The 27,530-nt window shown below is 40.8% G+C and overlaps 1 protein-coding gene across 2 annotated transcripts in view; it reads left to right on the top strand.

Moving 5' to 3' along the window:
* Positions 1-3,230: 3,230 nt before the first annotated feature.
* LOC137868334 (target of Nesh-SH3) overlaps positions 3,231-27,530 on the top strand; it is a 29,634-nt gene continuing 5,334 nt past the window's right edge. Inside the window, exons 1-15 of one of the 2 annotated variants that reach the window (XM_068705055.1) lie at positions 3,231-3,530; positions 11,163-11,342; positions 11,474-11,542; positions 11,655-11,787; positions 13,580-13,770; positions 14,547-14,590; positions 15,323-15,371; positions 16,204-16,269; positions 16,474-16,548; positions 18,871-20,472; positions 20,964-21,041; positions 21,445-21,633; positions 22,407-22,472; positions 25,481-25,552; positions 27,129-27,254. In XM_068705055.1, coding sequence (XP_068561156.1) covers positions 3,437-3,530; positions 11,163-11,342; positions 11,474-11,542; positions 11,655-11,787; positions 13,580-13,770; positions 14,547-14,590; positions 15,323-15,371; positions 16,204-16,269; positions 16,474-16,548; positions 18,871-20,472; positions 20,964-21,041; positions 21,445-21,633; positions 22,407-22,472; positions 25,481-25,552; positions 27,129-27,254 — 3,034 coding nt within the window. In that variant the 5' untranslated portion in view covers positions 3,231-3,436. The remainder of the gene's footprint in view (positions 3,531-11,162; positions 11,343-11,473; positions 11,543-11,654; positions 11,788-13,579; positions 13,771-14,546; positions 14,591-15,322; positions 15,372-16,203; positions 16,270-16,473; positions 16,549-18,870; positions 20,473-20,963; positions 21,042-21,444; positions 21,634-22,406; positions 22,473-25,480; positions 25,553-27,128; positions 27,255-27,530) is intronic. The other variant, XM_068705056.1, reaches the window with a different exon arrangement.

Genomic DNA, 27,530 nt, shown 5'->3' with positions numbered 1-27,530 from the left:
AAACATGTATTCCTTCATGGTAAAAGGGTGTAGCAGAGCTGCGATCTGGTAACAAGTAAAATAAACAAGGGAAAACCTGAAGACCTGAAAAACTCACCTGCACTCAAATAAGGATCCTCGCCTCAAGGACGAGTCCGTTATCTCACGTCAAAAAAGTCTTGCAGCTTTACTGCATGGATAAAAAGTAATCCGGTGTTTAAACATACTTCTTTTGTCAGTGCTGCACTGATGAGAGCCTGAGAGACTGATCCATTTGATGGATTTAAATGTGCAGAATTTGTATGTGATTATGACGTCTTTTAAATTGTTCTCATTGCAGAAAAAAGGATGTGAGACGAGCTCTGTGAACATTGGGGCAGTGCTAATGCTGTTTACTGCACATTCATCTTAAAGTCCCCTTTTCTGATCCGTGGAGGGGCAAATAGCGTGCTTTGCTATCTTACGCATTTTAAATGTGTGCACTCAAAACCTCAGGCTCACAAAGAATCACAAGAAAGGTTAGGAACCACTAGTAACAATGCAATATAACCTGAATCTGTAAAAGTGGGGGAAGAAGTATTGAGATAAAGTATTTTTTTAATAACGTAAAAGTACCAGTACAACAATGTACACATACGCCATCACAAGTAAATGTCCTGGATTCAAATTCCTACATTCCTACAGGCAATTCTGCATCAAAGTGCAGAAAGATGATCAGCAAAATGCACTTAAGAGTAAAAATAACCCCTGTGAGTGATATAGTATTACATGATCTGATGGTTAATACTGGTGCATCAAGTCTACAAGCATTTTACTGTTGTAGCTGGTCGAGGTGGAGCTACTTCAAAAGGTACTTTACATTGTTTGTTCAGTTCTGTGGTTGCTAATGCAGAGGTCAGGCCCTTCCAAAGGGTCACACCAGAAATCTGAGGAGTCATGAGATGATTGATAGGAGGGGAATGTAGAAAAAACTAAGTCTTGCAACAAATAAATCTATATTTCAGTTTTTTTCTCTTGTTCCCCCCTATTTTTTTTGTGAATTTTTTTTTATAATTTTACCACCTTGGAAATCAAACAGTTACTTAAATGAAACCATCTGAGAAGTTCAGAGGGGGACTCTCTCTTTGATGGAGACATCTGGACACAAACCAAAAGTGCAATATTTCCCTCTGGAATTTAATGGAGTAAAAGTATAAAAGTTGTATAAAATAGAAATACTCAAGTAAAGTAAATGTACCTCAGAGTGAATGGCCTCTGCTACTTTCCACCACTGGGAAGAAAAATTGAAGATGAAATGAAAGCAGACAATTGATAATGAAGAAAGACAATAGATGGTTGTTAATGTTCGTCTTTATCTCCCATGTTTCCCCTCATCAACGTGACTTCATAGACAAACAAATCAGCAAGGCAGGTTTGGTTAGGTTTTTTTTTTTATCATTTTCAGTGCAGTTTATGATTCATCTGTGTTTAATGGCTTCTGGCGCAATGAAGGCCGGGGTTCCACTGCAACAATCTGTTCAGGGACTTCCTCAGGAGACACACCTCCTCTGGCGCGTAACATCATTTCCTGTCTCGTGTAGAGACATGTGGGATACAATCAACTGCATTGGAGGGTGGAGATGTTGGAGTATTCACACACACACACACACACACACACACACACACACACACACACACATGCACGCACGTGTAAGCAGACATGTGTGCACCTTGCGCAAACGCACACGCTCCTTGTCCTTGAGTTCTGGCTGAGAGTTTTGGCTGATCAGGATTAAAACTGGCTCTAAAAGAGACACACACACAAACTGAACTCATTGGCTTTCAACAAAAATACACCACAAGTTTAATTTAAAATAAAACCCCATGGTGCAACGCTGTCACCATGTGTTTGTGATGCACAAGAGAATCATGTTTAAATGTGCACCACATGGCTTTAAATGCCATGCTTTTTATCAGCTGATCTGCTGTGCATGTGATGTTAATTTTTTTTTTGTCATTAGCAGAGAATATGTTTATAGATAAGATGATGAGAGACATTGTTTCCATGGATTACAATGGCAGCCATACACTCACACGTATCGCTCTTTGGATACACACAGCTTACATGTCTGTTCCAATTCCTTTTCTAATTCTCCTGACTGAAGTGTGTGTTTGCTTTTATATGGCATTGTGGGGACCCAAATATGGAAGCATGCTGCAGTGGCTTGCCTCTGTTCTGGGGACCAAAACGTTGCTCCTTCCAACTTTAACAGCTTATGTTAGAGTTATTAATTGGTTTTAGGTTTAAGGTCAGAATCAGGCTTAAATTGAGATTTTGTTAGGAGGGGTAGGAAATGAAAGATATGGGTTGTATGTCCGTTTGTAGAAAGAGGGAAAGAGGTACAAGAGGAAATTCAAGTAAGGACACAGATAACTAATTATAAAACCCATATACATGCAACACTTCAACATGTTGCATTTGTGTAGATGCGCACTACTCTTCCAGGTTTCATTTGTTTTTCTGGAGTATCCCAGAGTTTGTGTGTGTAAACACTGAATCATGGTTTCAAAACTCGGATAATACTTTATTACATCACTTTTAGAACTCATATTATTTGTTTGAATTATGTAATGAATTGCCTTATCTTCCCTCAGAAGCTCTTGTTTCCCTCTCTGAGAATAGAGACAACAACAACCCTGACCATTGCCTCTTCTAAGTGTGCTAGTGTGTAATCTATCGTCTTTGGTACAGAGCAGTTTATGCAATCCAGGTCCTACCATATTGTCATTCTGTTTCTTCATATCATGATTTTTCTATTGTTACTGATGTCTTCCCTGCATGTTCAACATCTGTTACAGGTTTGTCCATCCTATAAGAATCAGTTGCTCTACATGTAGCTGATGCTTCACACTTGTTTCCTAAGCCCTGATCTTAGAGTGCTCAGAGTGAGACAGAGAAAGAGTGATAGAGAGGGAGAATGAGAACAATGAGAAGTGTCAAAGGGCCTCTGCAGAGATGGAAAGTAGGATTGCTGGGGACACACCAGACTCAGCAGAGGAAAAAAAAGAAAGAGTCTGGGGAGGGCGGGAAGTTTGGAGAAAACTTTCACTCCTTTTCCAGAGAAAAAGAGTGTGAGATGGAGAGTGAAAGAAAAGGAGAGATGGGGGAGGGTAATGGGAGTGGGTGTGTCCAGCTCTGTCTGTTCCCTCCCTCCATTGTGGAGGTATAGATGGTGCAGGAGCAGCCAGAAGTCCAGTCCAGTGAGCTGCACTAGTCCTGAGAGCCACCAGCTCCAGAGAAGTAGTCCAGCCACTCCAGTAACACCCAGCTGCAGCACACATTAACTCAACCTGTTAGCAAAGATTCAATCAATCAACAAGGTGACAGCATCGCATTTCTGTGTCTCACCCTGAACTGAGCTCACTCAGATCAAGGGCACTTTGTTACACCTGAGTCTCACAGCCGACCACAGCAGAGATGATGATGGGGATGCAGCAACACATCCTTCTCCTCATGGTCTTCATAACTGGGATAGTTCTCTCTGGCCCTTCAACTCCTCGCAGGAACAGAGGTAGGTGATACTTACATCAGTGTTAACCACATCTGGAGACATAACTGAATGCATGTGAAGTGATGTATTTGTTGGATATTGTGGTCTTCTGTCTCTTGCTGGTGTCCTTCCATGGTCAAAAATCCATGCACTTGAAAGTCAGTGTGATTGTCCTTCTATGTTTGCCAAGTGATGCACTGATGCATTTTCCCTGGTCTCTCTCTGCCTTCTGTCAAATGCATGCTGGGATACGCTTGGAGAGATAATATGTCATATTTAGTATGATGGATTTTTTTTTTGCAAGGATAAATGACTAGAAAAAGGGTTTTGTAACCATATTGAGACAACCAGTGACTACAGAGTATAGTCAGTGATGGATAGGGTTTGAAAAGTATCGTTTTTACCATCATATAGAAAGTTAGAAGTTTATGATCAGAAGAAATTCCCAAATACACAAGAACAGAGCCAAAGAAGAACAAAATTATGCAGGAAAGGCAACAACTTTGAGCCCAGTGCTTTTCCTCAGACATCTTTCCCCATCCTTTTATAGTGATATCTGCTTAACATACCATGATTAGGATTACCACATTTGGCTATAGAGAGAAGGAGGGAGGTCATTTCAGTTTTTGATTTTATTTTAGATTTTGGTTTTGTTGAAAGAGCATCATACCATATTTAGATATATTGCCAAGTTGTAAAGAAATTAACCCATTTGCTGTATTTGAATTATTTGAATGGCAATCTATAGTTATTAATTATATTGGTTAGTTATTTAAGTTATTGTTTTGAAGCCCCACCCACATTCAATGAGTGGATTTGATATTGCCTGTCAATTAGAAAGAACTGTTTCTACGATCCTTGTGGTTTATCCATATTTCCCTGAAATGAGGTGAGCAGACATAAAAATAGGTCAGTTACTGCTCTCAGGTTTTAATGATAGTGTTTCCAGCTTGCGGGTCAGGGGTTAGACTTGTAGATGACTTTCCTGGAACTGTGCCCACTAAGCAGATGTTGATTAGTTTGTAAGTCGGGTAATTATTTTCATTCATGACCTCAGGCAAAATATTATTTTATTAGTTCAAACATATTATAACTGTTATTAATGGATTTCTTTTTTTTTTCTCAAACCACCTGCAGAGATTCTTTACGACTAAACATGGACAGTAGCACACAGATCATTTTTGGTCAAATCTTGTTTCCAAACTATTAACAGCAACATGGAGATTATCACAGCATCTTTGCATTACATAAAACATATTCAAACCACATCACCATTTGCAGGTTTTTATCAGTAATTTGAAGATGACCAGTGGCAGAGCTCCTAAAGCCCTTACCACCACATGTGCTGTGTTTTCTTTTCCAACATGCCATAAAGGAAAGTCAGACTCACTTTGAAAAGTTTTGAATTATATCGTATTAAGCCTCTGTCTGATTGTGATTCTCACAACATTCTTAAAAAAACCCAGCAAATTTTCCATATTGTCTCACTTACAAAGACGGGTGGTCGGTCTGTGAGACACAAGGCGTCCCAGACCTGAAATGCTGCCAGATAAAACAAACAAAACTTCTGTCACTGCACATACACACACACACACACTTGCATTCGCATCGAATCTCTGACTCTATGCTTTGTAGCCATGCTCTAATTTGCAAGTTAAACGTGGGTGCCTCTTTGAAGACTTTCAATGGCAGTAAAGGTGATTTGAGGTGATCGGACTGGAGTCGATATATAAAGGTAAGCACAGTGGAGAGAAGGCTTTGCCCAGTGTGAAACTTGCTGGCTGACCATGGCTTGCAGACAAATCTCAGTGTGCAGCTTTGGGAGACAGATGAAAGGAAAGTATTGCTTTGGGAGGAGAGTTAAACGTCTGTATCCCTCTTCTTCTTGGATCAAGGCTCTGGTTTTAGAGGGAAACATGTTATGCAATGAGATGTGTTTGCTTTCTTATGTCATAGATACTATAGTATTACGCACAGAGTTGATAGGTCTATGCACTGTTAGATCATCTGTACTTCCCAATGCTTTGAATTCTCATTTACATGTGCAGATGCGCTTTTGTAATTCAAGAAATGACTTACCATTACCCCTCTTTAGGACAATATATGGCCTGGAAACTTCTGCTGAGCCAGACAAAACATGGCCACATGTCATGGGCTGATTAATAAATGGGAAATATGGAAGCGGAAGAGGAGCTTAGTGGACAAGACAGATGATTTCAATGCACTTTAGGAAGTCAATAAGGATGAGGTTGATTGAAAGCTAGTTGCTGCCACTTATAGGTTGGCAAAGATTGAGTGAAGGAGGAGAGGGATGGGATGGAGCAGCTCCACAGGGGAGGGGAAAACAGCTGTTCCTACGTTGAATTTGACAGGGGGAATATATAGTGTGAGAGTGAGCAGCATGGAAGCTGCTATGGTGGGGGGAAAATGTCGAAGTTTGATCCCAGCTGGGCTGCAAGACGAGGCCTCTTGTGAACCAATATGAGATGGGATTGTTCCAGAGAAAGATGGGATCAAAGAGGCTCCCGCTGGATAACAGTACTGTATATATTTAGAGGGCTGAGTATCCCCGGTCTGCAGGCTCAGAATATTCCGATTAGAGCTAATATCGGTCAGCTCAGCTGTCGTTTGCTCACCAGCTATATTACTTCAAACCCTCTGTGCTCTGGCTGGATCTCGGCTCAGAAATATTTTCACACTTCATTGCCTTAAATGAGGGTGACTTTTTTACCAGGGGGCCATAAAACATACTCTGTCACTACGGAGCTGGAAGCCAAGTCCCCTCTCCTACCTCTCCTCTTCAAAGAAAGAAAGCTGAGAGGCTGAAATACCGAGTGTCAGAGCTGCGTAAAATCACTCAGGAAGGGTGTCATCTGCAGTCAGTTTAACTGATTCTATAGATATGAGTGCGTGATACACGGGGCTGCAGACCAATATGTTGCACCAATATTAAGAGGTCATACCAGGTCAGGGCCAGTGGTGGCAGAAGAAGGGAGCAGAGGGGGGCGACCGCTTCCCTTGGTGCCCCCATGTTTGAACAAACCTCAGGAAAAGTGCCCTCTTAGATGCTTCTATAGAAAATATACCATGGTAAAGTGTCCTCTAGGGTGCCCTTCCAGTGGGGGAAATGTGATGAAGTGCCCTCTAGGGTGCCCTTCCAGTGGGGGAAATGTGATGAAGTGCCCTCTAGGGTGCCCTTCCAATGGGGGAAATGTGATGAAGTGCCCTCTAGGGTGCCCTTCCAGTGGGGGAAATGTGATGAAGTGCCCTCTAGGGTGCCCTTCCAGTGGGGGAAATGTGATGAAGTGCCCTCTAGGGTGCCCTTCCAATGGAAAAAATCTATAGTTCACTCTAACGTGGCCTTCAAATTGAGAAAACATGGTGCCATATAGGCTGCCCTACATGCTAGAAAACATTCTGTGAGCTGGTGCCCCACCTCATGCAGCTGGTGCCTTTTTTATATTTATACCAGAGTCTGCCACTGGTCAGGGGTATTTACAGCTGTGATGTTCAGATACTCAAGACAAACTGACATGACTTCATTATGTCACCTCCATCCAGCAATACCACCACATTCATTTCAAAGAGTGGAAAAGTTCTTTTCCATTGCATATTATTGAAAACAAAACAGGCCTTGTAGTCTTGTTCCAAGGCTTTTTTTCCCTCTTTTTTTTTTGAGGCTTTGCTTCAGATATTTATAGTTCATTAGTTCACACATCAACATGAGTGGAAAAGTCTTGAGGTGATCTAAGTTTATTTATTCTCAGAGCGTTTACTTTAACGCTGTCCTGCTCCTCATGTGAACCAACAGAGGAGAGAGACAGTGGACCATGAAAGGGCTTCCATATCAGACAGAAAATCATGATGTGTTGATGCCAAAACATGGTTGCCCGTGCAGCAATGCAAGTTTTAATATTTATTTGCACATGTAAATAGCATGTTGCACATCAGTTCAAAGTAAGCGTGTTATTTTGACAGCCCCATTAACCTACTCCCTTTCCCGGAGGATCATCCATCACTGCTGATGATCCAAGGTAGATGCTCTGCTGAGCCAAAATTCAGTTTCCAGTTTGAGGGTGTTTCTGCTTTCCAGGCCAGCAGGATTATATCCTCTTGCTATTCGTCCAAAACAGGATAAAACAATGGTGAAATGTTTATTGAATAATGTGGCATTGTTTATTGGCTGATTCCCAGTGTTTTGATGGATTTTGTACAGTAATCGTTGATGAATTGATTATATTCTGCATGAGTGGGGCAGACTGCTTATGTCTTGCTATAATTGAAGGGATTAGTCTTCACTATGAGATTCCCAGTATATTATCCAATAGACTATGTAAGTAATCTGAGTGGATTTGTGAAGCTGTCTCCAGAATCTGTCACCATCATAACATACAGATGAAAATATGTATTTATTAAAACAATTTATTGTTGGCTATATCATGGCATAGTTGGCATGTTTGCTCGAAACCATTCTCTTTGTTGTATTGGTTATTAACATGAACGATTATGAGACAATGGGCCCCTGGCCATAGATATACTTATGGTGCCCCACTCCTCCTACGTAGGAGCAAGACCCACATATTGAAATGTATCTTTTTTGTATCTCTTTCTGTCTATTTTGTTTCTATTTGTGGTTGCTTTGCTTCTCTCTTGGTTGTTTTATTTCACTTAAGTGTTTGTAACTGACGGTTTTTTGCATTTTTGTGTGGTCATTTGCATCTCTTTGTTCTGAGATTGTTTGTTCTGTTTCTTTATGTTGTTGTTTTGCGTCTCTGTATAGTCTTTTTGTGTCCCTTTGTGGTCATTGTAAGTCTCTTTAACGTCATTTTGCATATCTTTGTGGTCATGTTAGGTCTCTTTGCAGTCATTTTGCGTCTCTTTCTGGTCATTTGGCTTCTCTTTTTGGTCGTTTTCCATTTCTTTGTAGTTATTTTGTGTGTTTTTGTGGTTACTTTGTTGTCATTTTGCATCTTTTTGTGGTCGTTTCATCGACTTTCCAACATTCAGTTCAAAAAGAGAGGTTTCTGCCTGGTAGGTCTGTACAGTAATCCATCCATGGTTATTAAGGGTAAGATTATGGATTCAATTATACTTTAGTTACATGTCTTTTGACAAGGTTGTAAATCTTCAACGATTTCATGTATTTGATAGTGTCAGAGTCACCAGCAGAGATGCCCTCGGGAAGAATTTGGAATTCAAATAATCAACCATTATTTTCCTCATTATTCACTATTCATCCACACAAACACACAGGATTTTTGTCTGGCTAGCTAAATGTTAATAGTTTTCCTTTGTGCTGCAGTTGATTGATTAACAGGAATGTGACTGGATTTTTTCCTAACGCTTTATTCATTTTACTCTGGAAATACTGATTAGCCTTAACAGTCCCTAAGCGGTGTGTGGGCCAAATGGCCCGAGCTCTGGACGGATTGTCGTGGGACCGAGCCAGTGTTTGCTTGTACTGGAGTTGAATACACGCTGCCAGAAGTTTCCTAATGTTTCTCTCAGCCCCTCTCCCTGAGAGCCAATCTCCCTCATGTTTTATTGGAAATATTGATGGAAGAATCACAACAAATGCAGTTTTGATAGGAAGCACATAGCTGGAAAAGCATGAGGGTATTTTTCAAATTCAGGGCTTCCCCCTCTTTCACTGTCTGTGTCTGTTTTGGCGTCTGGCAGCTGTTGGCAGTACTCCTCATGCAAAGTTCCACTATTTCATTTAATGCCGAAATATGAGCCAAGGACTTGCTGTGGAGAGTATAGTACAAGCCATAATCCAGGCAGAAAGTCCATAGTTTTAAGCCTCAAAGAGTAAGGGAGGTTTAGGTCTCCATAGACTCATTTGTGATGAGACAAAGCGTGGAAATATAATTGAATTCATAAATATGCTCTTAATTCTGTTTTGATTTAAGAAGGACTTTACTCATTGAATTAAAACACACTGAATATGATAAAAACAGAACCACAAGGTAATAAAAACAGGCTGAATTCACAGCTCACCATTTATCATCCAAAACTGCACTGGTGTGGTTATTTATTGTTTTTACAAGTGCATTGGCCAACTGTCAGTCATAAGTCACACTTCTGGCCCATCTGCGCTCATTTGAGTTATCTGATGATGATTAGCATGCCTGTTAGAAACTGGCTAATTGCTAGCATGCCCGGTTCTTGGCATAGCAGAGCCAAGAGAAATAAAAGCAAATTCATCCGTTCTTTGTACTTGTGCTGCTTGTCAGTTCAATAGTTATGCTTTTTTTATATAACCCTCACTGAGACTTGGTTCATGCACACACGTATATATATATATATATATATGTATATTAATATGAGTCAGCAGTAATTGCAGCCAATAATGTTTGAATTTGTTTGGAATTTTTAACAATTACATGGCATAAACCTTTTTCATAGTAATACAAATCATATCCCCTACTGCATAACCTGATTGGTAAGAAGATGTCAAAAGCTGCCTCTACTACACCACTCAAGTACCGTAATAACAATTTTGAATCAGGGTTTTTTTGTTATTATAATTGTCATGTTCCCCTTGACCTTTGCTCTTTCAGTGACCTCAGCAAGCTTATCTGTCAGGAAAAAAATATTTTACCACTTATTAAAACAACAAATTCCTTTTTTGCCAAGTTGCTCTCTCTGTTATGTCTGACCTCAGAACACGTCAACCCACCCTTTGATGCCTGTCCTCATCCAATATCTGTCCCCAGGCTCTGCTGATTAGGACTGTATTCTGTAAAAGTCAGTTCTGGCACAAAATGTGCAATTTCTTGAAAAGTGATGTCAACGTGTGTGTGTGTGTGTGTGTGTGTGTGTGTGTGTGTGTGTGTGTGTGTGTGTGTGTGTGTGTGTGTGTGTGTGTGTGAGCGAGAGAGAGAGAAAGAGAGGGAGAGAGAGGGAGAAAGAAACACACAAAAAAGCATGACATCAAACCACTTTCTTGTCAAATAAACACAAGCTCAAGTTAACCTCAAGTTTTAATAACGATTGTTCACAGATTTTGATTTAAAATATCAATATATTGTATTTCAAAAGTAAATTTTGAGCACAGACTTATATCTTATATATCTTGAACACCCCATATAAAAGCTTCAATGTATGCAGTTTATGATGCTTTTATGTGGCAGATCCTTAATGTGTTTACTCTCTATAAAAGTAATGTTCTTATCCGGTTAGAAAGCCCATATTAAAAAATGTGTTATTAGACACTTCTAGATTTGTGCTCACTTAATAAAATCCCCATTATTACTTTCCAGTAAAACATACACCTCAGCAGAACATGGACTCCTTGAGTGGAAGTGTGAGGTGATGGAGGACAGAAGTGTTGTAAAATAGAAGCACTTGTGTAATCTAAGATAAAGAAGGGAAGTTTTTCTCAGGGTTGCTTGTGCTACAATCTAGTCATTTTTGAGCAGTATTTTCGTTCATTTTTTATTACTTTTTGTATGTATTTTGAATTCCTGGTTGCTGTCTGTAAGGATTCACCCTCACTCTATAATGACTGAAAGCTTGGTTTTATCTTTAAATACTGGCATTGGCATGAAGTGTGAAGAAACTTTTGGGCCTTCTGGCACTTTACTGTGTCTTCTCAATTCTCAAACTCAACATTTAATGGAACACTTGTGTCCTCTCCTGCCTCCACAGTGAGACGTCAGAACATGAAAGTCCGCATCAACGCCACAGGCGACACCATCGTGATGAAGTTTTTGCGTCCCAACGCTGACACCAAGCTCGAGGGTTACATCCTGGGCTACGGCAGCAGCATGTTCTCCAAACAGTACATTCAGCTGCCTGAGAACGGAGAGCCGTACGAGACTGAGTTTGGTAAGAAAGGCTGTTGATATGTGTGTTTCCACCTTGAGATGAGGAACAGACTGCTATGATGCAAATGTGAATCGCATTTTGACCTTTTAATTCATGGAGAGAGCTTAGAGGATAACCTCTTCTGTGTTTAGATGCTGAGCCAAAGTACCTTATTGCCGTTCAGCCCATCCCAATCAATGAGGTGAAAAAGCAGTGCACAGGTATTTCTACCGCAATAATTTTATAGGAAAAGATCATCCTCAAGGTGACTGGTAAAAGTGAGCATTGAGGGTGGACATGGAGGTTAAAGTAAAATGTGCATTTTTTTCTCAGGTAAAGTGGAACTGCAGAAGCCCCTTCACCTGGTCATTGGGTCAGTAACGCCCACCTCAGTGCTACTGTCTTGGGGGACCCTGCTGAAAACTCCCTATGAAGGCAACGTCATGAATGACTGTCTTGATGATGGGTGAGCTTCCACACTAACACACATTTTCAAGAACTTCATTTTTATTCCACAGAGCAGGGAAACAAAACAGGAAGTATAACGTTACCATGGATTCAATTAGCTTGCTAGCTGTAAGACACAACTTGAGCCCCTGTATTTGTTTGCATTGGAAATGTGCCTCCACTAAAAGAATGCAGAATTAGTTCCTGTTTCTGTTTGCAATGTATCCATGTATGGACAGACATCTGTCACAGTATTACTTCAATACTGAAGAAAATGCAATGGCTACGGAATATGTTTTCTATGATTTCTAAACAGATTTATGGACGTTTATTTGCGACATACATTGGAAGACATCATATTGTGATATCCTCCGGAAGTGTAACTGGATGTAAAAATATGTATGTCATGTCTGTTCAGAAAAGTTATGACTCAGAGGAAGAGCAGTAGGAATTTGGACGCAGTTGTTTTGCCTCAATCTGGGCGCTGAGGGTTTTTAAGTACCTTAATTGTCTTCTCAAAACAGAGTTAGCAGATTATAATTGGTTCCAGGGTTGCCAGGTCTGTGTAACAAAATTACCCCGATGGTTAATCAAAACCAGCCTGATATCAGAACTCAAGCCATATACACATATTTTAAAGTCCAACAGCATTGCTGCATTGTAATATCTACAAAGTAGCACCGTAAATGTTTAGTTTGCCAGCATTACAATCAGTTTTCCCTGAGCAGTTATTTCAACTATTTATGTGGATGTAGGCTTTTGACATGATCCATGTCCATGTGTGTGCCTGCTGATCTGTATTCAGTTTGGTAGGATTTGGTTATATATTCATAATTTTATTTGCATGCAAAATAGGGCTGCCCAACCAATGGACAGAAAATGCAACCCGTGTCAACACTTTGAAAGTAGCCCAATAGAACCTGGCAACACAACATTTCTGTTTTCTTTTAATTTTTTTTTAAGAATACTGAATACTTCTTTCACCACTGCTGAGCATGAATTGAAACCCTCTACTGCCACGGAGCAAAGATAGAGAGGCTGATGGGACAGACACAAAGGTTTACTGAAAAAAGAGAATCACACTAATGCATGGAGATTCACTTTAACTCACTTTCCTATTTCCACACACACACACACACACACACACACACACACACACACACACACACACACACACGCATTTGTTGCAGAGACTCTGGTATAACTGCATAACTGCATGAACAGTAAATTATTCCCAGAAGTCTCTCAAGTAACTGACCAGTGGATCCAAGACGGGTGTTTAAGAGTCCACCTACACATCATGTGAACACAGTTTTCCTCCAATGAAGTAAATAAAAAAAGCCATTTTGGAAGCGTTTGATAGAACAAATCCTACTCTGCTTTTTGGAACAAATCTCTTCTTGGTTTTATGTCTAATATTAGTTTCATATGTGTCTTCTGAATAAAAGGATAGGAGCATGCATCGGGCCCTTCTGTTGGAAGAGTAGCAATTTTCTGTCACAGCATCAAAACATTGAATCCTGACTGTGCAGTTCATGCAGGAATGTACAGCAAAAAACTGCATTGGAAAATAAATTTTTCTTGAAACGAGCCTACACTAAGCCCCTGCAGTTGTTAGAACATCGTCAGCATTGTTGGAATACTGAATAAGACAAGATAATAAGATTTTATGGTATCTGAATGTACTAAGCAGTTCGACTATGACATTTGTACTTCTAGATTTTCTTTCATCAGGATGTCTGGGTTTCTTAAAAGACATATGATTTACTGATTTAACTTTGTGTTCTGTTTTTGCTCTGTCTTCCGCTCAGACACTACACGGTGCGTTATCGTGAGAGGAGCAGGAAGTGGAACTACCAAACCTGCCCAACTAGCGATACGGTCATTGACAACCTGAGGCCCAACACAGTCTATGAGTTTGGTGTTCAGCCCAACTCTAAGGATGGCACTGGAGTGTGGAGCAGGCCGGTCATTCACAACATCAGCTCAGGGGGCATAGAGGGTATGTTTGATGTCAGCTTTTCACAGCATATTGTCCCTCTCACTCCAGCAGTGCTGCAGCTGTTGCAAATAAACAACAAACAAGTACCTTTAAAAGTGAATCAAGAAAGATCCATGCAGTGTTAGTAATGTCAGTCATAATGACATATATAGGTTTAAATAGGTAGCTCCACATTAGAACGTATGCTTGAGCCCTGGGCCTTCAGAACAAGTGGGGATATCTTCATACTTTTCTAAATAGTTGTCAAGTATTTTAATTTGGTATTTAATCATCATACCCACTAAATGAAAGGTTGATAATTAGTGTGAAAAAAATTCTTGTTGTAGCTATCCGAACTTCGGCCCAGTCCCATTTAAAAGTAGAAATTATCAGTTTGATCTCTAAGATCTGGTTCTCTGTGGACAAATGTAACACAGCTCCTGAGAAAGTATTGCTTCATTCATTCCTAATCTTTCTAGTCTTAACATTCTCAAAGCTTCTGCATAATTTTTTTTTTTTTTTATGTATAAATCTGTGCAATCACTCATTTAGGGCTCATTTGCTAATTTGGCAGTGTGTTTTCTACATAATGGCAGCAGTAGATACTAACCAGTCAACACTATCTTGTGGTTAACATTCAAGCCACTTCTGAGGAACTCTCTCATGATTCTTGATTCTTCCAAGATGAAAGGCATCTTGAGAAAAGCATTTGGTTGTGTAATGTGGTTTCGTTTATTTTCTTTGAGTTCCACTGCCCTGATACCATTACTGATTTTTATCTTGTGTCATATTTCCAGAGAAGGCCATCAGGAAAATCTTTAAGCGTCCCGTCAACCCTGTGGTATGTATTGGACACACTTAATTCCTTATCCATGTTTAACTAAAGCAGTATAACTAATATCAATCTGTTTGCTTTTCTTACGTCAGAGTCGTATAGATACGTGAAATGAAATTAGTGTGAGAGTAAGCTAAGAGACTTCACAGGTACACCTCTTCTCCTCAAAATAAATATTTTTGGGAATAGGGTGTTTATCTGGAACAGGCATAATGCTTAAGAGTCCATGTTGTGCACTTTTGTGAGCTTATGCTATTCTCAGGCTTGTTTGCCTCATTAGTTTTCCATCCAACTGCTGAATGGAAACAGCACCAGTGCAGCCAGGACCGGCCACGCCAAGAGAGCAGTCTGTAACTAGCAAACTTCTGGAGAGGAATAAAGCAGAGAGAAAAAGGAGACGAGAAGACAAGTTAGAAGAGGAAGGGTAACAATGTGGAAATGAGTTGAGACGAGTAAGATGCCACTGATTTACTGACAGTGGAGGGCTAATGTGCCATCCGCACTCGTAAAACATCACAGCTGTTGAGAATCAGCCCCAACACTTGCCCTACCAGAGGGAAACTTCTATAACAGGCTTGTCAGCGGGGACTTTACCAATTTGACATGGAGTAGAGAGCCTAAGACTTAATGAAACACAGAGATGGCATTGAGTTCAATGCTAACCCTTTGACTTGTTGTTATCATTACAAAGACTAATGACCAATTCTTCCCCTTGTCTTTCTGTCTTTCACCCTTCAGAAACCTTTAACGCCAGGTCCACACTCCTTCCCTTTTCCTCCACGCCATGGTAAGCCAATAGAGACATGCTGCTTTTGTTCAAACCCACTGAACCCATAAAAACTTATAGAGCAGCAGAATGTTTATAAGTTACTTTGATTTATCGCCGCTCAGAACTGTTTGTTTCAGCCATTCTCACTGACCCCTGCTTTAACACTCAGCACTGGAAGAATTTTAACTAGAACTTTTGATTTATCGTTTTTTCTCAGACAGGACCTCATCATATTAAGTCTAACTTTTTTAAATTCACAATTTTCATCTTGTTGGTTTGTTGCAGATGCCACGCCAACTGTGTGTCCATGATGATGGGTTTAGCAAAAAACGACAATAAACTCAACCCAGTTTACCACAAATTATGTTAATTTTTAGTTTTCATTAATGAGTCAACCTACATTGCCTACCTTTAAATGTGGCTCTAATCAATATTGTTTATTTAACAAAATTGCTATGTGTAATGTGAAGTAAGACATTTAGGCACACAACTTAAACTGTTTTGATTTTCTCTCACTGTTCATGTCAGTGTCATTTTCGACCACAGCAGGCAGCTGTTTTCAGCAACAACAAAAAAGCTCAGAAACCCGCTGTACATTGCCTGTACAGTACCAAACAGCGGACTCATAAAGTTAACGACTAGCTCGTGAACATAGTATTTATCAGCTAAAGAGTCAAAGATTTCCCTCTGTAGCTGTAGAAAGCCAAAAAACAGAGCTTAAATGAGAATGAATAGTATTTGAATTGGTGCATGAACATAATTCCTCTACACAACTCTTTTTTTTTCCCCAGGATTATATGAGGACATCTTATGTGTGACACCTTGACTTAAATCTCTTCTCTCATGTCAGTTCTCCATAACAGGACCCAGGGCAGGCTACCTGTTTTGCGGAGCATAGCCCCAAAGACAACTCTTGGTAATTACTTTTCTGACCTAAAGCTGAGAGTTCAGAGGTCAGAAAAACACTCTTGACCTTATGTCTGACCATTCTACATGTCTTCTCCCTCACTATCCTGCGCATTGTTTATTGCACATACACCAGTTTTTTTTTTTTACATTCTGCAGGACATACATTATTAACTTTTCTCCCAGGTCTACTAATGTACACTATATTTCTCAGCTCCCACCACAACTACACAGGAATCTCTGTCGACCCCTGGACCCACACTGCCTGTGGCCACCAAACAGCCAATCGGTAAACAGTGAATCATGGTTCATTTTTAAAAAAGCTTCATGGCTCTCATTCAGGCTGTGTGCAGTCATAGTTTTGGCAGACTGTAATTGAATAGGCGGTAAATGCTTTACAGTGTCCTTTGTAATTAGCTGCATGATTAAGAATAGCATGCTCTGATTGAGTACAGTGGCTAGAACTTCCTTCTGGAAACCAATTGTGTCAGCCTCGGCCGCATGATATTTTAGCAAAGCAACATAGCTTTCAGGGATTCTTAATGATTTCTAGGTTCTGTTGTTAATGCAAAGTTGTTTTTAAAATAACTGATTTGCAAAATGTAATCTACAGAACTTGATCCACAAACCGTGTAAGGTGCCAGCTCACTCGTCAGGAAAAAATTGTACATTACTGCAAACCATGGATACGTTGAATGTTGGCATTTTTGCATTCGTCAAAGGAAGTGACAAAGTACGAGCAATGCGTAGAGCATGTGACAGAGCGACCGCTACTGAAAGTTACATTGTAAGATAACAAATATAATTAGCAAGAAATTTTGGGCAATTGGGCGGGTGTGAAGGGTGGTGGATGGGTCAAACAAACACAGGACTTTCAGATCATTGTTCCTGTCAATTTTAAACCAAATATAGACATAGACTTTACATTTGTTACGCCATGTTGTTACCCTTGTTACGTAACATTACATAGGAAAGTCTGGTAAGAGCGCTTATTTATTTATTTGCGCTTTACGTTGTTACTGTTGTCACATTGTTACAGTATTATTTTAATTCCAGCCATGCTCTTTCTATAATCTTAGCCAAGTAGTTGTTGTAACAAATTGTTTCACAATGAAATTGTTACATTATGAAACCTTATTTATGAAATGTTTTTTTGGTTCATAAATGTCGACATTCAACGCATGCCGTGGTTTGCAGAAGCATTCAATGTCAACATTTTTTTCTTGCAACTGGTTTGTTGGTTGCGCTCAGTCAATCATTTAAAATCAGTCCTTTTTAAAAAATACAGACTGTAATTCTTGTCTGTTTCTCTCTTATTTGGCATTTGTAAATCCATAATTATCAACTCAATCTCACATCAGCTCATTTTATTATATAAGTTAATATGTTGTGCAGTATTTACAGTATGATTATTCATCACCATTTTTGCTGATTACAAACTTGAGGCTTTTGCTTTCAATGCAGCACAAGGGATGTGAAGTCTGCATGATAGAACTGCATGCACCAGACATTCCTCTCTCCAGCAGGATCCCAAGCCTACTTTTCATCTTCTAATTATCTTATATTACCCTTTCCTTCTGTGTTCCCTTCACCGGCAATCATCTTTATTATATTTGCAGGTAAACGTATTGTTAGTAAATTTTTATAAAGGTTTGTCATACAAATGCTTGGGCCTGGATGCATCCAACAACCAACCTGGATGCATCCAACAACCAATTAGACCTGTTAAATTTCAAAGGCTCCTTCAAATGAAGCCTGGATTTGAAGGATGCAACTGTAGCATTATTTGCAACCCTCATTATCTCACAATTTATTTTACACCAGTCAGTTATTCAATGTAGCATTCATAGTTTGATTCAGAGGATCCAGTTCCTGTTGAGACACAGATACCGTTTCCATTTATTTTTCATATACAGGAGGCAATTCAAGGAAATAATAATTGAATTGTCATAAAGTTGAGATGCGGTACTAAATGTCGCAAATGTCATGTTATCTATTGGTTTCTTTTTGTTCCTGCTGTTTTTTTCTCTCTCTCTCTCTCTCTCTCTCTCTCTCTCTCTCTCTCTGACTCTTTCTATTTTCTGACTTCCCTTGACATCTGATAAGATTGAACATTCAATTTAGAATGGCTCATCAAAATCCCACAGCAAGCAATGAGTCAGCAACTAATAAACATTCATGTGTCATATGCTCTTGGAGGCACAGCCAATGGATTTGGATAGCCGTCGCTCACAGGCGTCCTAGCCCTGGTAGCTTAGTCTGTCTGTAGTAACACGGCTGTTACATTTCAAATACCTCCATATGGTCTGTCTGCCTTTGAAATTGGACCCACTCATATCAGACATGAGCCAGGTAGAAGTTATTATGTAACCTTTGCTTTAGCGCTGTGAATTCTTAGGCCAGTAGCTGTTGGCACTTCTGCTAATCTAAACTTCGGATGATCCCTGACTGCCTTCATGTCCGTATTTCATAATTTTTAAGACAATAAAATAACATATTTTAATTTAATTTAATAAAAGAACCTTTCCTAAAGAATATAATATTTTAAAATGATATTTTCCAGAACAGTATGGAGGCTTCATGGCTATATTTTCTCTCTCATACAACCCAGGAGGAGGAGGCCTCTCTACATCTGCGTTTCCTCCTTTAATGGAGGTCACGTTAGCTCCCAAGTCCCGTCTTCCACTACAAATTACAGCCACCATTGCATCTGTGCCAGTTCCTCAGAAAAATGTAAAGGAACATGGAGAGCATCTGCTGAGTCAACCACAACAAAATCCCCCGTCCCAACCTCTTGCACAACCTCGGCCACCACCACAACCTAATTCCCAAACTCAAAAACCTCAACTGAAGAGATGGGTGAATGCTCCCCCTCAACCACAACCTCAACCAAAACCCCTTCTCCAGACCCATCCACAACCCCAACCAACATCCCAGCCCATACGTCAGACCCAACTGCCACCACAACCCCAACCAACATCCCAGCCCATACGTCAGACTCAACCGCAACCACAACCCCAACCAACATCCCAGCCCATACGTCTGACCCAACCGCAACCACAACCACAACCAACATCTCAGCCCATACTCCAGACCCAGCTTCAACCAAAAACCCACCCAACATACCAGCCTATACACCAGATGCAACCACAACCCTACCCAGGGTCACAGCCCATACCCCAGACCCAACCACAATCACAACTCCAATCAACACCTCAGCCCAAACTCCAAACCCAACCTCAGTCACAATCTCGGCCAAAGCCACATCCCCAATTACAACCTCAAACCCCAACCCAGCTCCAGGCCGAACCACAACATCGACCAACACTCCAGCCCAAATACCAGGCCCAACCTCGAACACAACCACATCCAAAGAACCCATCTAAAGTTCCAACACATCCCCAGCCCACAGCTGTGGCACAACCAACACTCCCTCGCATACCTCAGACCCAAAATATACTACCAAAGATTAAAATCCAGCCCCAACCTCAACCACAATTTAGAACTACAACTCAGCCACAAACCCGAACACAACCAAAGACCAACTCACAACTTCCATTAAAAACCAACCCAGAACCTCAACTAACCACCAAGCAGCAGTACAAGGACCAACCAACAACTAAACCAAAGATCAGTTTTTCTCAACCCAAGCTCAAAATACAACCTCAACCTCAACCACAATTTAGAACTACAACTCAGCCACAAACCCGAACACAAACACAACCAAAGACCAACCCACAACATCCATTAAATACCAGCCCAGAGCCTCAACTAACCACCAAGCAGCAGTATAAGGACCAACCAACAACTAAACCAAAGATCAGTTTTTCTCAACCCAAGCTCAAAATACAGCCTCAATCAAAGAGCCAACCCAAGGCCAGAATGCAGCCTCAATCAAAGAGCCAACCTAAGTGCAAAACAAAGTCTCAAACAAAAAAGCAGCCAAAGCCTCAAGAAAAGCCCCAAACAAGGAACCAACAAGAACCCCACCCAAAGATTCAGCCACGGCCCCAAACACAACCTCCAACAAAGAACAAGGCCCAACCCGTATCTCACACTCAGCCCATTCTCCAACCACAACCTTCACCAAATGCCCAGACTCAATCCCCACTTGAACCTCTACCCAGGCCACAACCTCAACCTGGGCTTCAATCTCAGACCAGGACCTACTCTGATCCCACCAAGATCACCCCAAGGCAGGCAGTCTCTACGGGTAAAGACCCTTCTTTTTGCCATCGGCAATCCACACTATCAAGCATTAAGACCTTATCTAAATTTCATTTTAAAAGGGGCATATTGACTTAAATTTCTATTGTTGATGTGTTTATTTTTTAGGAAAAGTTATCAAAAGCATATAGATATTGTTAATCATGTCAGAATCTGGTTAAGTCATCTTGATGAGTTACTAAAATGTATCTTTGACATAGATTTTGTTTTTAGAAACTCCAAACCATGATTAAATGTTCTCAATTGGTAAGACAAAGTTAGAGTCCATATACTTACCATCTAAATTGTTGTGAGAGTTGTCTCACTACATGAAAGAGTTTACTCTTCGTGGATATCATGATCACAACACATACCCCAGCTGCTTTTATTTAAATACATAACATAACCTCCTTTTCCATTATCTCCATTATGCCCCCTTTAAAAGTAAAGAATACATTTGTGTTATGTTAGATAAATAGTGAGTTTTCTTTCATACAGCTCCTAGTCCACCAGAAGAGGGCAAACCTCTGCCAAGACCTGCCCTGGCTACAGAGAAGGCTGGTAGTTACAATCAGGGTAAACACCATGACAAGTTTGTCCCATTACCATCTCTGCTTTCGTCAAGTCACATGGAACCCAGTGGTTTCAGTTGTACTTCAAACCATTGGATGATGTCACTGCTTCCCCATCTCCATCTCCATCCTACCACCCTACACAAACCACCCCATCATTACCCCTGCCTCCATGTGTGCCTCCATTTTCAGCCTAGTATACTCACCTCACCCCTGCCCCATTCACAACCAGAACAGTCTGGCTAGCTTTTGATCTCATTTATGCCTCTCTGTCATTTCAGTCATTGTCCACTGTTCTACATTGTTTTCACTGATGTGCTCTATCATTTATTCCATCTAGGTAAAGCGCTTAAGCTGTCAGAAGTGGATCATCTCTAACCTCCCAAATTGCCTTTCTGCTCATCTAGGTACTGGCATCCTCAAGCAATCCGTTGCTGAAGTTCCTCGTTCTCCCATTAGCTCATCAGTACCTCTAGCAAGAAGAAACGCCACGCTGTCCCACACCCGGGTTCCTCCTCATACCACTCGTAATAGTGGCAGACCATTTTCTCCATCCAAGACATTAACCTCCTCACACAGCTCCAGCACACCTGAGGGTAATGGAGCACTTAATTTCCTTTCATTCCCTCTTCCCAAGTAGCTACCTCAGGTTATCCTCTCCTGTTAGCACTCTTCCACGCTCTCGTCTGCAACTGTGCATCTACAAAAAAAAGGCAAACAAAACTGATGGCTCTGGATTTGGTATATTATCTGTGTTTGAATGCACACAATAGCCATTTGGATGCTTGTACTATTCTCCCGATCTCTTCCTTTACCTCCTCTTACAGTCCATATGTTCTCCACGCTCTGCCACATGTGCTCGGTGAGTATTTCACAGTTTTACCATGAGCAGCAGGGACGTCTCTCAGGTCAAGATCGTTAACATGATTTACGGTTCCTCTTGCTGGCCGGGTGGGAAGTCTGGCCACAGCACTGGCCAGAACACATTGCATTTTACACCAACCATGCCAAGCCAAGCACTGTGTAAACAGTACAGCTACCACAGCCAGCCTCTCTTTTCTTTCTGTCACTGTATCTCTTCTCACACTCCCCAAAGAGTTGTAGAAAGATAGAGTGTGAAATGTCAAAAGGACAGAAATAAAGGTTTTACAGTCATGGCAATCCCATTTGTATATCCAGAACAGAAATCAAATTGAAGACACTAAAAAGTCTCCAGCTTTATTGTGACTGACATTAGACAGTAAAAAAAAGAGATGGTAATAAATAAAAACAACAAGCATTCATTCTTTCTGACGTTCTTCTCATTTGGAATTTGTTCGTCACAGTGACACAAATCAATATATAACAGACCTTTTTCTCCCTCCAACAGCCGATGGGGCGCATCATAGGGGCAATGCTCTACCTAAACCTGTGGTGTGGTCGAGAGAGAAACCTGGTAAAGACAAACAAAGATAACCACCTTTCAGCGTTCCTCATTCACTAACCTAAGAGGCATTGTTATGTCCCGTTCCACACAGTCACACTGATCTGTGCTTTTGAGACAATCCTCTCATGCTTTGTGATCGTCAACTTGTCTGTCAGTGTGACGTTTTGTGTCTGGCCATGATCTGTGTTGTCCAATCGTCCCAATAGCTTATTACTTGACTGAGACTGAAGCCATAATTCTAGTTTTGGCCTATACCTGTCCTCTCCACATTGTTTAGTCTACCGCACATATGGACCTGTAATCAGGCACTGGTTTGAATTAGTTTGAGAATAGCTTAAGCCTGCTTGTTGTGAAAGGTGAATGTGGTTTGTTCTTTTTTTGGTCCCTCACATTGTTTCCATTCTGCCAGGCAGGCTCAGTTAATTAGAGTGATTGAATCCATCTCAAGTAGTAATGCAAACCAAGTCTGGACCACATGTATCAATGGTGACACTCCTTGTTTGGAGTTGTGAAGAGAGGTTGTGCTTCAGTCCCATGTCACAGCTGGTGTGTGTTATTTCTGGAAACTGACAGTTTCAGAGGTCTTCAAGGAGTCACATGGCTCTCTGAAAGCAACTCTACAGAGTAATTTTGCCTGCCACCCTGCACACACTTCCAAGCATAAAACTCCTAATTACTGTTTCTACCTTTCCAAAAATACGTAATATACACACATAGTTCTTTCCTTCCCGCCCCCATGAAGTAAACGACATGCAACAAAATATTATCATTATCGCTTGTTATACTACACAGCACACTGCAACTTTGTATTGTACACAGCAGCTGGTTCAGAGTTTGCTTTTGCTGTGAATTAGTGTGTCCTTGACAGTTTTATAGAGCTCAGTTTCACATTGGCATTCCAACTTGAAATTGTTTCATAGATCTGCTTATAGTGGACTGCAGGTGTGTAATGGACAGTGTCCATCCATAAATCCCATCCATGAAATCTGAGTATGTGTTGCAAAAGCAACAAATCCCAGTGATGTGAGACACTGGTATGTATTTCAGTGGGAATATTTTTCTGGACTGAACTTTAGTCTCTGTGTTTTGATTGCATCTATTTTCACGTTCTCGCCATGAAGATGAAGTTATCTGACAGAAGCCAGCACTCACACCACTGCTGCTGTTTTACATCACAGAACTGAGTCTGAGGCCTTTGGCAGGGCACAGACTCGGCTTGCTGTTTAAGGGGTTTATTGTGCGAAAGCAAACCAAACACACGCGCTGTAGAAACTGTAGAACGCCGAGCAAATTGTATTGTATGCATTGTAAATGGACTGCATTTATCTATAGCTTTACAACACACGTCAAAATTCGTATACATTAATACACTGATGGCAGAGACTGCCATGTAAGGTGCCAAATTGCATATCAGGAGCAGGCTATGTATAGTGTATATTTATATAGATTGACTTTTTGGGGCATTTTTGCCTTTATTTGACAGAGCGCAGTGTAGAAATCGTGGAGAGCGAGAGAGAGAGTTAACAATCACCAGAATCAAACCTGAGTCGTTACGGTGATATGGCATGCATTGTAACCACTGGGGTACCAAGGCGCACATCTCTTCACATTACATCACATTGGCCCTGTTCTCATTTCCTGCCCAATTAAACAGGACACCACTCTTTTGAACTGAGTGTCCTTCACTACACGTAACCCTGTCTTCTGTCTATCTTGAGACTGGCATTTAAATTACTTCCTCACCTTATTGTGTGACTTTCTGTATGAGCATATGTTTGCCATTTGCTGTCAGTTATACCGTGTGGTAGTCAGAGGCCCTCCTTGAATGTATTCTCAGTGCTAATCAGTGAGACTTGCTGGCAGATGTTTAGTTTGTCTTGATAGCCTCAACTCTTTTCTCTTGGGAGTAGATGACAGAGATCACTGATTTATGCCGACCCACCGGGAGGTCAGCTCCAAGGGAGGAAACAAATCCAAGAGAAATGTTTTGGCCTCACATTTGGACAATTACAGAATGTTGTTGACAGATGTACCATTAATGAATCTCTTAGATAAGGAAATGAGAAATAGTCAAGGGAGTGGATGCTCTGGAAATGAATCCTAACTGGTAAAAGCAAGGAAATTGGATGTCAAACCTCCCCCTGAGTTTAACCACCACCTCTGAGGATGCTTTCACACCTAACCTGTTTGGGTAGCACCCTAAGATATCACAACAAAGATTTAGGCCATTAGTCTTTTTTAACAAAGAACCCTAATGTTAAGATATCTGAGATTGACAGTTTGTAGCTAATGTGTTGTCATTACAAAGGCTTAGCTCTTCCGTGTGATTGCTTATCCAGTTGAAGCCAATTCAATCATTGTGTTCATTAAAGCAGTTTAGAGCTCAATTTAACTGATCTGCAGGTCTTCATCTGAGAGCTTGGCTATATTTGAATGTTTTCTCCATGGTGCAGGAATTTAACGGAACATTTGGTGGTCAAACAGCATCAGATCCAAAATGATTTTTCACAGAAGGCAGTCCAAATCACACACAAAATAGTTGGATCTGCAATCTTACTTTCCTGTTTAGGATTCACTAAGGATTTTTACATTCCAATGTTATTCTTGTGGTGATTTTTGGGTGAATGGTTAAAGCACCGGTTTATAGTTTCAAGGGTTTTGAACACTGACATGGTTTTCATTAGTCAAAGACCATGGCGGTGCTCTGTGGCAGCACTTCACAAAGTAAAGGATTTCACATGCAACCCCCTCGTCTTTCATGTTCTTTTTTGTTGCTTGTATATTATGTCTGTGTTTGTACACTAATTTTTCTGAACACAGCATTACTGCAGTCTTCTGCCCTACTTATGTCTCCCTCTATTGAGTCTATAAACTTCACATTCTTTCATCATTATTGCACTGTTAAAATAACCAACAACACTTGTTTTCAGTTTTCTTTTAATCTCTTCTTTAGTGCCCTCCACCTGTTCTGTATCAATGTGATTCTTAATCTGAAATGGACTCTTGTTTCCCACAAGTCCCTCCAGTCCTGCGTCCCTCTATTCCTGTCAACAAGAGACCCAACCTGGTGGGGAAACCTAGTGACCATGGTGAGGGCAACAGTGCTGGCTGCACTGACCACTGCGCCACCTTGTCCTGTATACTGTAACTATACACACAACAGCAAGCTGAGGGGAAATGCTTGACTTGAGCTGCTTCTTTAGCCAGTGGTTCTCAAACTGTTCCTTCATCCCCTTCTTTTTGATGCCGAAAATATTTTATGCCTCCCACCCCTTCTTAAAACAAATTGAATTTTTATCAACCATCTACCATGTTGGAGTTAACAAAACAAGCCAAAGTACAGTTACAGGAATAATTCAACATCTTGGGAAAAATGTTAATTAGATTTCCTTCTGAGAGTGACATCATGTCCGCTCTGTAAATATGAAGCCACAGCCAGGTAGACTTAACTTAATTTAGCACCAAGACTGGAAGCAAGAGGAAGCAGCTAGCTTGGCTCTGTCCAAAAGTAACAAAAGTAGAGACTCCAGGAAGTCACCCTACCCAGCCAATAAATAGTCCTTCATGATCCCAGTAGATTGTTTTTACATTACTTTTTGCATGGATTAAACAATATATAACATGTTAGATTCACGATGTTGGCAGAAAGATTTTGTTACCTTTGGACAAAGCCTGGCTGGCTGTTTTCCCACCGTGTCCAGTTTTTATGCTAAACTAAGCTAACAGGTTTGAATTGATTGACTGTATACTTATTGAGCAGGCATTAGAGTGGCTTTATTCTCATTTCACTCTCAGCAACAAAGCAGATAAGCATTATGCTGAACTATTCCTTTAAACATGACCCAGTCTGACAAAGTCTAAAGACACAGAAGACACCAGCCTTGCTTGCTATATTATATATATATACACAGATATATATCTGTCCATGTTGGATTTTTTTTTCTCTCTAAACTCAATCGTTATACTAGTTCTAGTAATGTTAGGGTGAAAGCACTCTTGTTTGTTTATTAGTCCCACACGAATCCAATTTATTCAACTTTAGTTCCCCTCCATATTTTTCCACAGGGTCAAATAAGTCTCGGCGGCAATGCTCTACGCCCCTCGTTGCAGTTTGAGAACCACTTAAGCTTAAGCTCTTAAGCTATTGTTTGCAACTAAAAAAACTCCTAAATCAGCTTGCAATGAAATGTACTGTGTTTACTGTTGAACAAAACAGCATTAATCTTAACACTACAGCTCATCTGAGACATTTTGTTGCCAAGGCTTTTTTCTGGACATTCACACAGTGTTCTCTCTGTCCTCTTATGTGTACAACGCCTGTGTGTGTGTGTGTGTGTGTGTGTGTGTGTGTGTGTGTGTGTGTGTGTGTGTGTGTGTGTGTGTGTGTGTATATGTGTTTGTGTTTCTGTGTGTGCATGGTTCTGAGCATCTGGGCATCCTTGGTCTCAGCAGATGTATTCTGGGTGACCTTTTTTCCTCCTTTAAAGAGCACAAGAGATATTACTCAACAAGCAATCTCTGATCTTTCTAGCAGCCAGGAAAACGCCACTGAATTGCTCAGTGAGGATGGCCAGAGCAGATGGATCACAACTGTGTATGACTATGAGTCAGATGATGAGGGTGAACAACTGATCTATTCTCCTCCTCCTGCTGCTCTGTCCTCAGACAAACCCATGGACCTGAAACAGGGAGACAAGGAATCCATCTTGAAGCCATTCCCTCTGGTCACAGCCAAGCCCAAGCAAGAGCGCCGGCAGCAGCAGACAACCACCTCTGCCCCGACAGTCAACAGTACGAGTAACACAAATTAAACTTCTTGAGACGAAAGTTATGACTTTCTAGAGAAATTTGAATTGAGTATACCTCCGTGAACAAGAGGAAATATGTGATGGAAAAAGCTTTTTGACTCAATGCCGAGTCGATATATGCGTGTGATAATAATCAAGAGATATTGGCGATGCAGCTTGCAGGTGTGAAGCCTAAAGTAAGGCAACGAAAGAAATGAGAAAATTGTATCACATCAATTTTCAGAGGCAGAGCCAGAGTGCAGGCCAGAGCAGGTGCTGA

This window comes from Cebidichthys violaceus, unplaced genomic scaffold (genome assembly GCF_023349555.1).
Source record: "Cebidichthys violaceus isolate CVI_PGR_0920_01 unplaced genomic scaffold, fCebVio1.0.p SCAF_11, whole genome shotgun sequence".
Taxonomy (NCBI): domain Eukaryota; kingdom Metazoa; phylum Chordata; class Actinopteri; order Perciformes; family Stichaeidae; genus Cebidichthys; species Cebidichthys violaceus.
The sequence above is the reverse complement of the archived record's forward strand: the minus strand, read 5'-3'. Positions and strand labels throughout refer to the sequence as shown.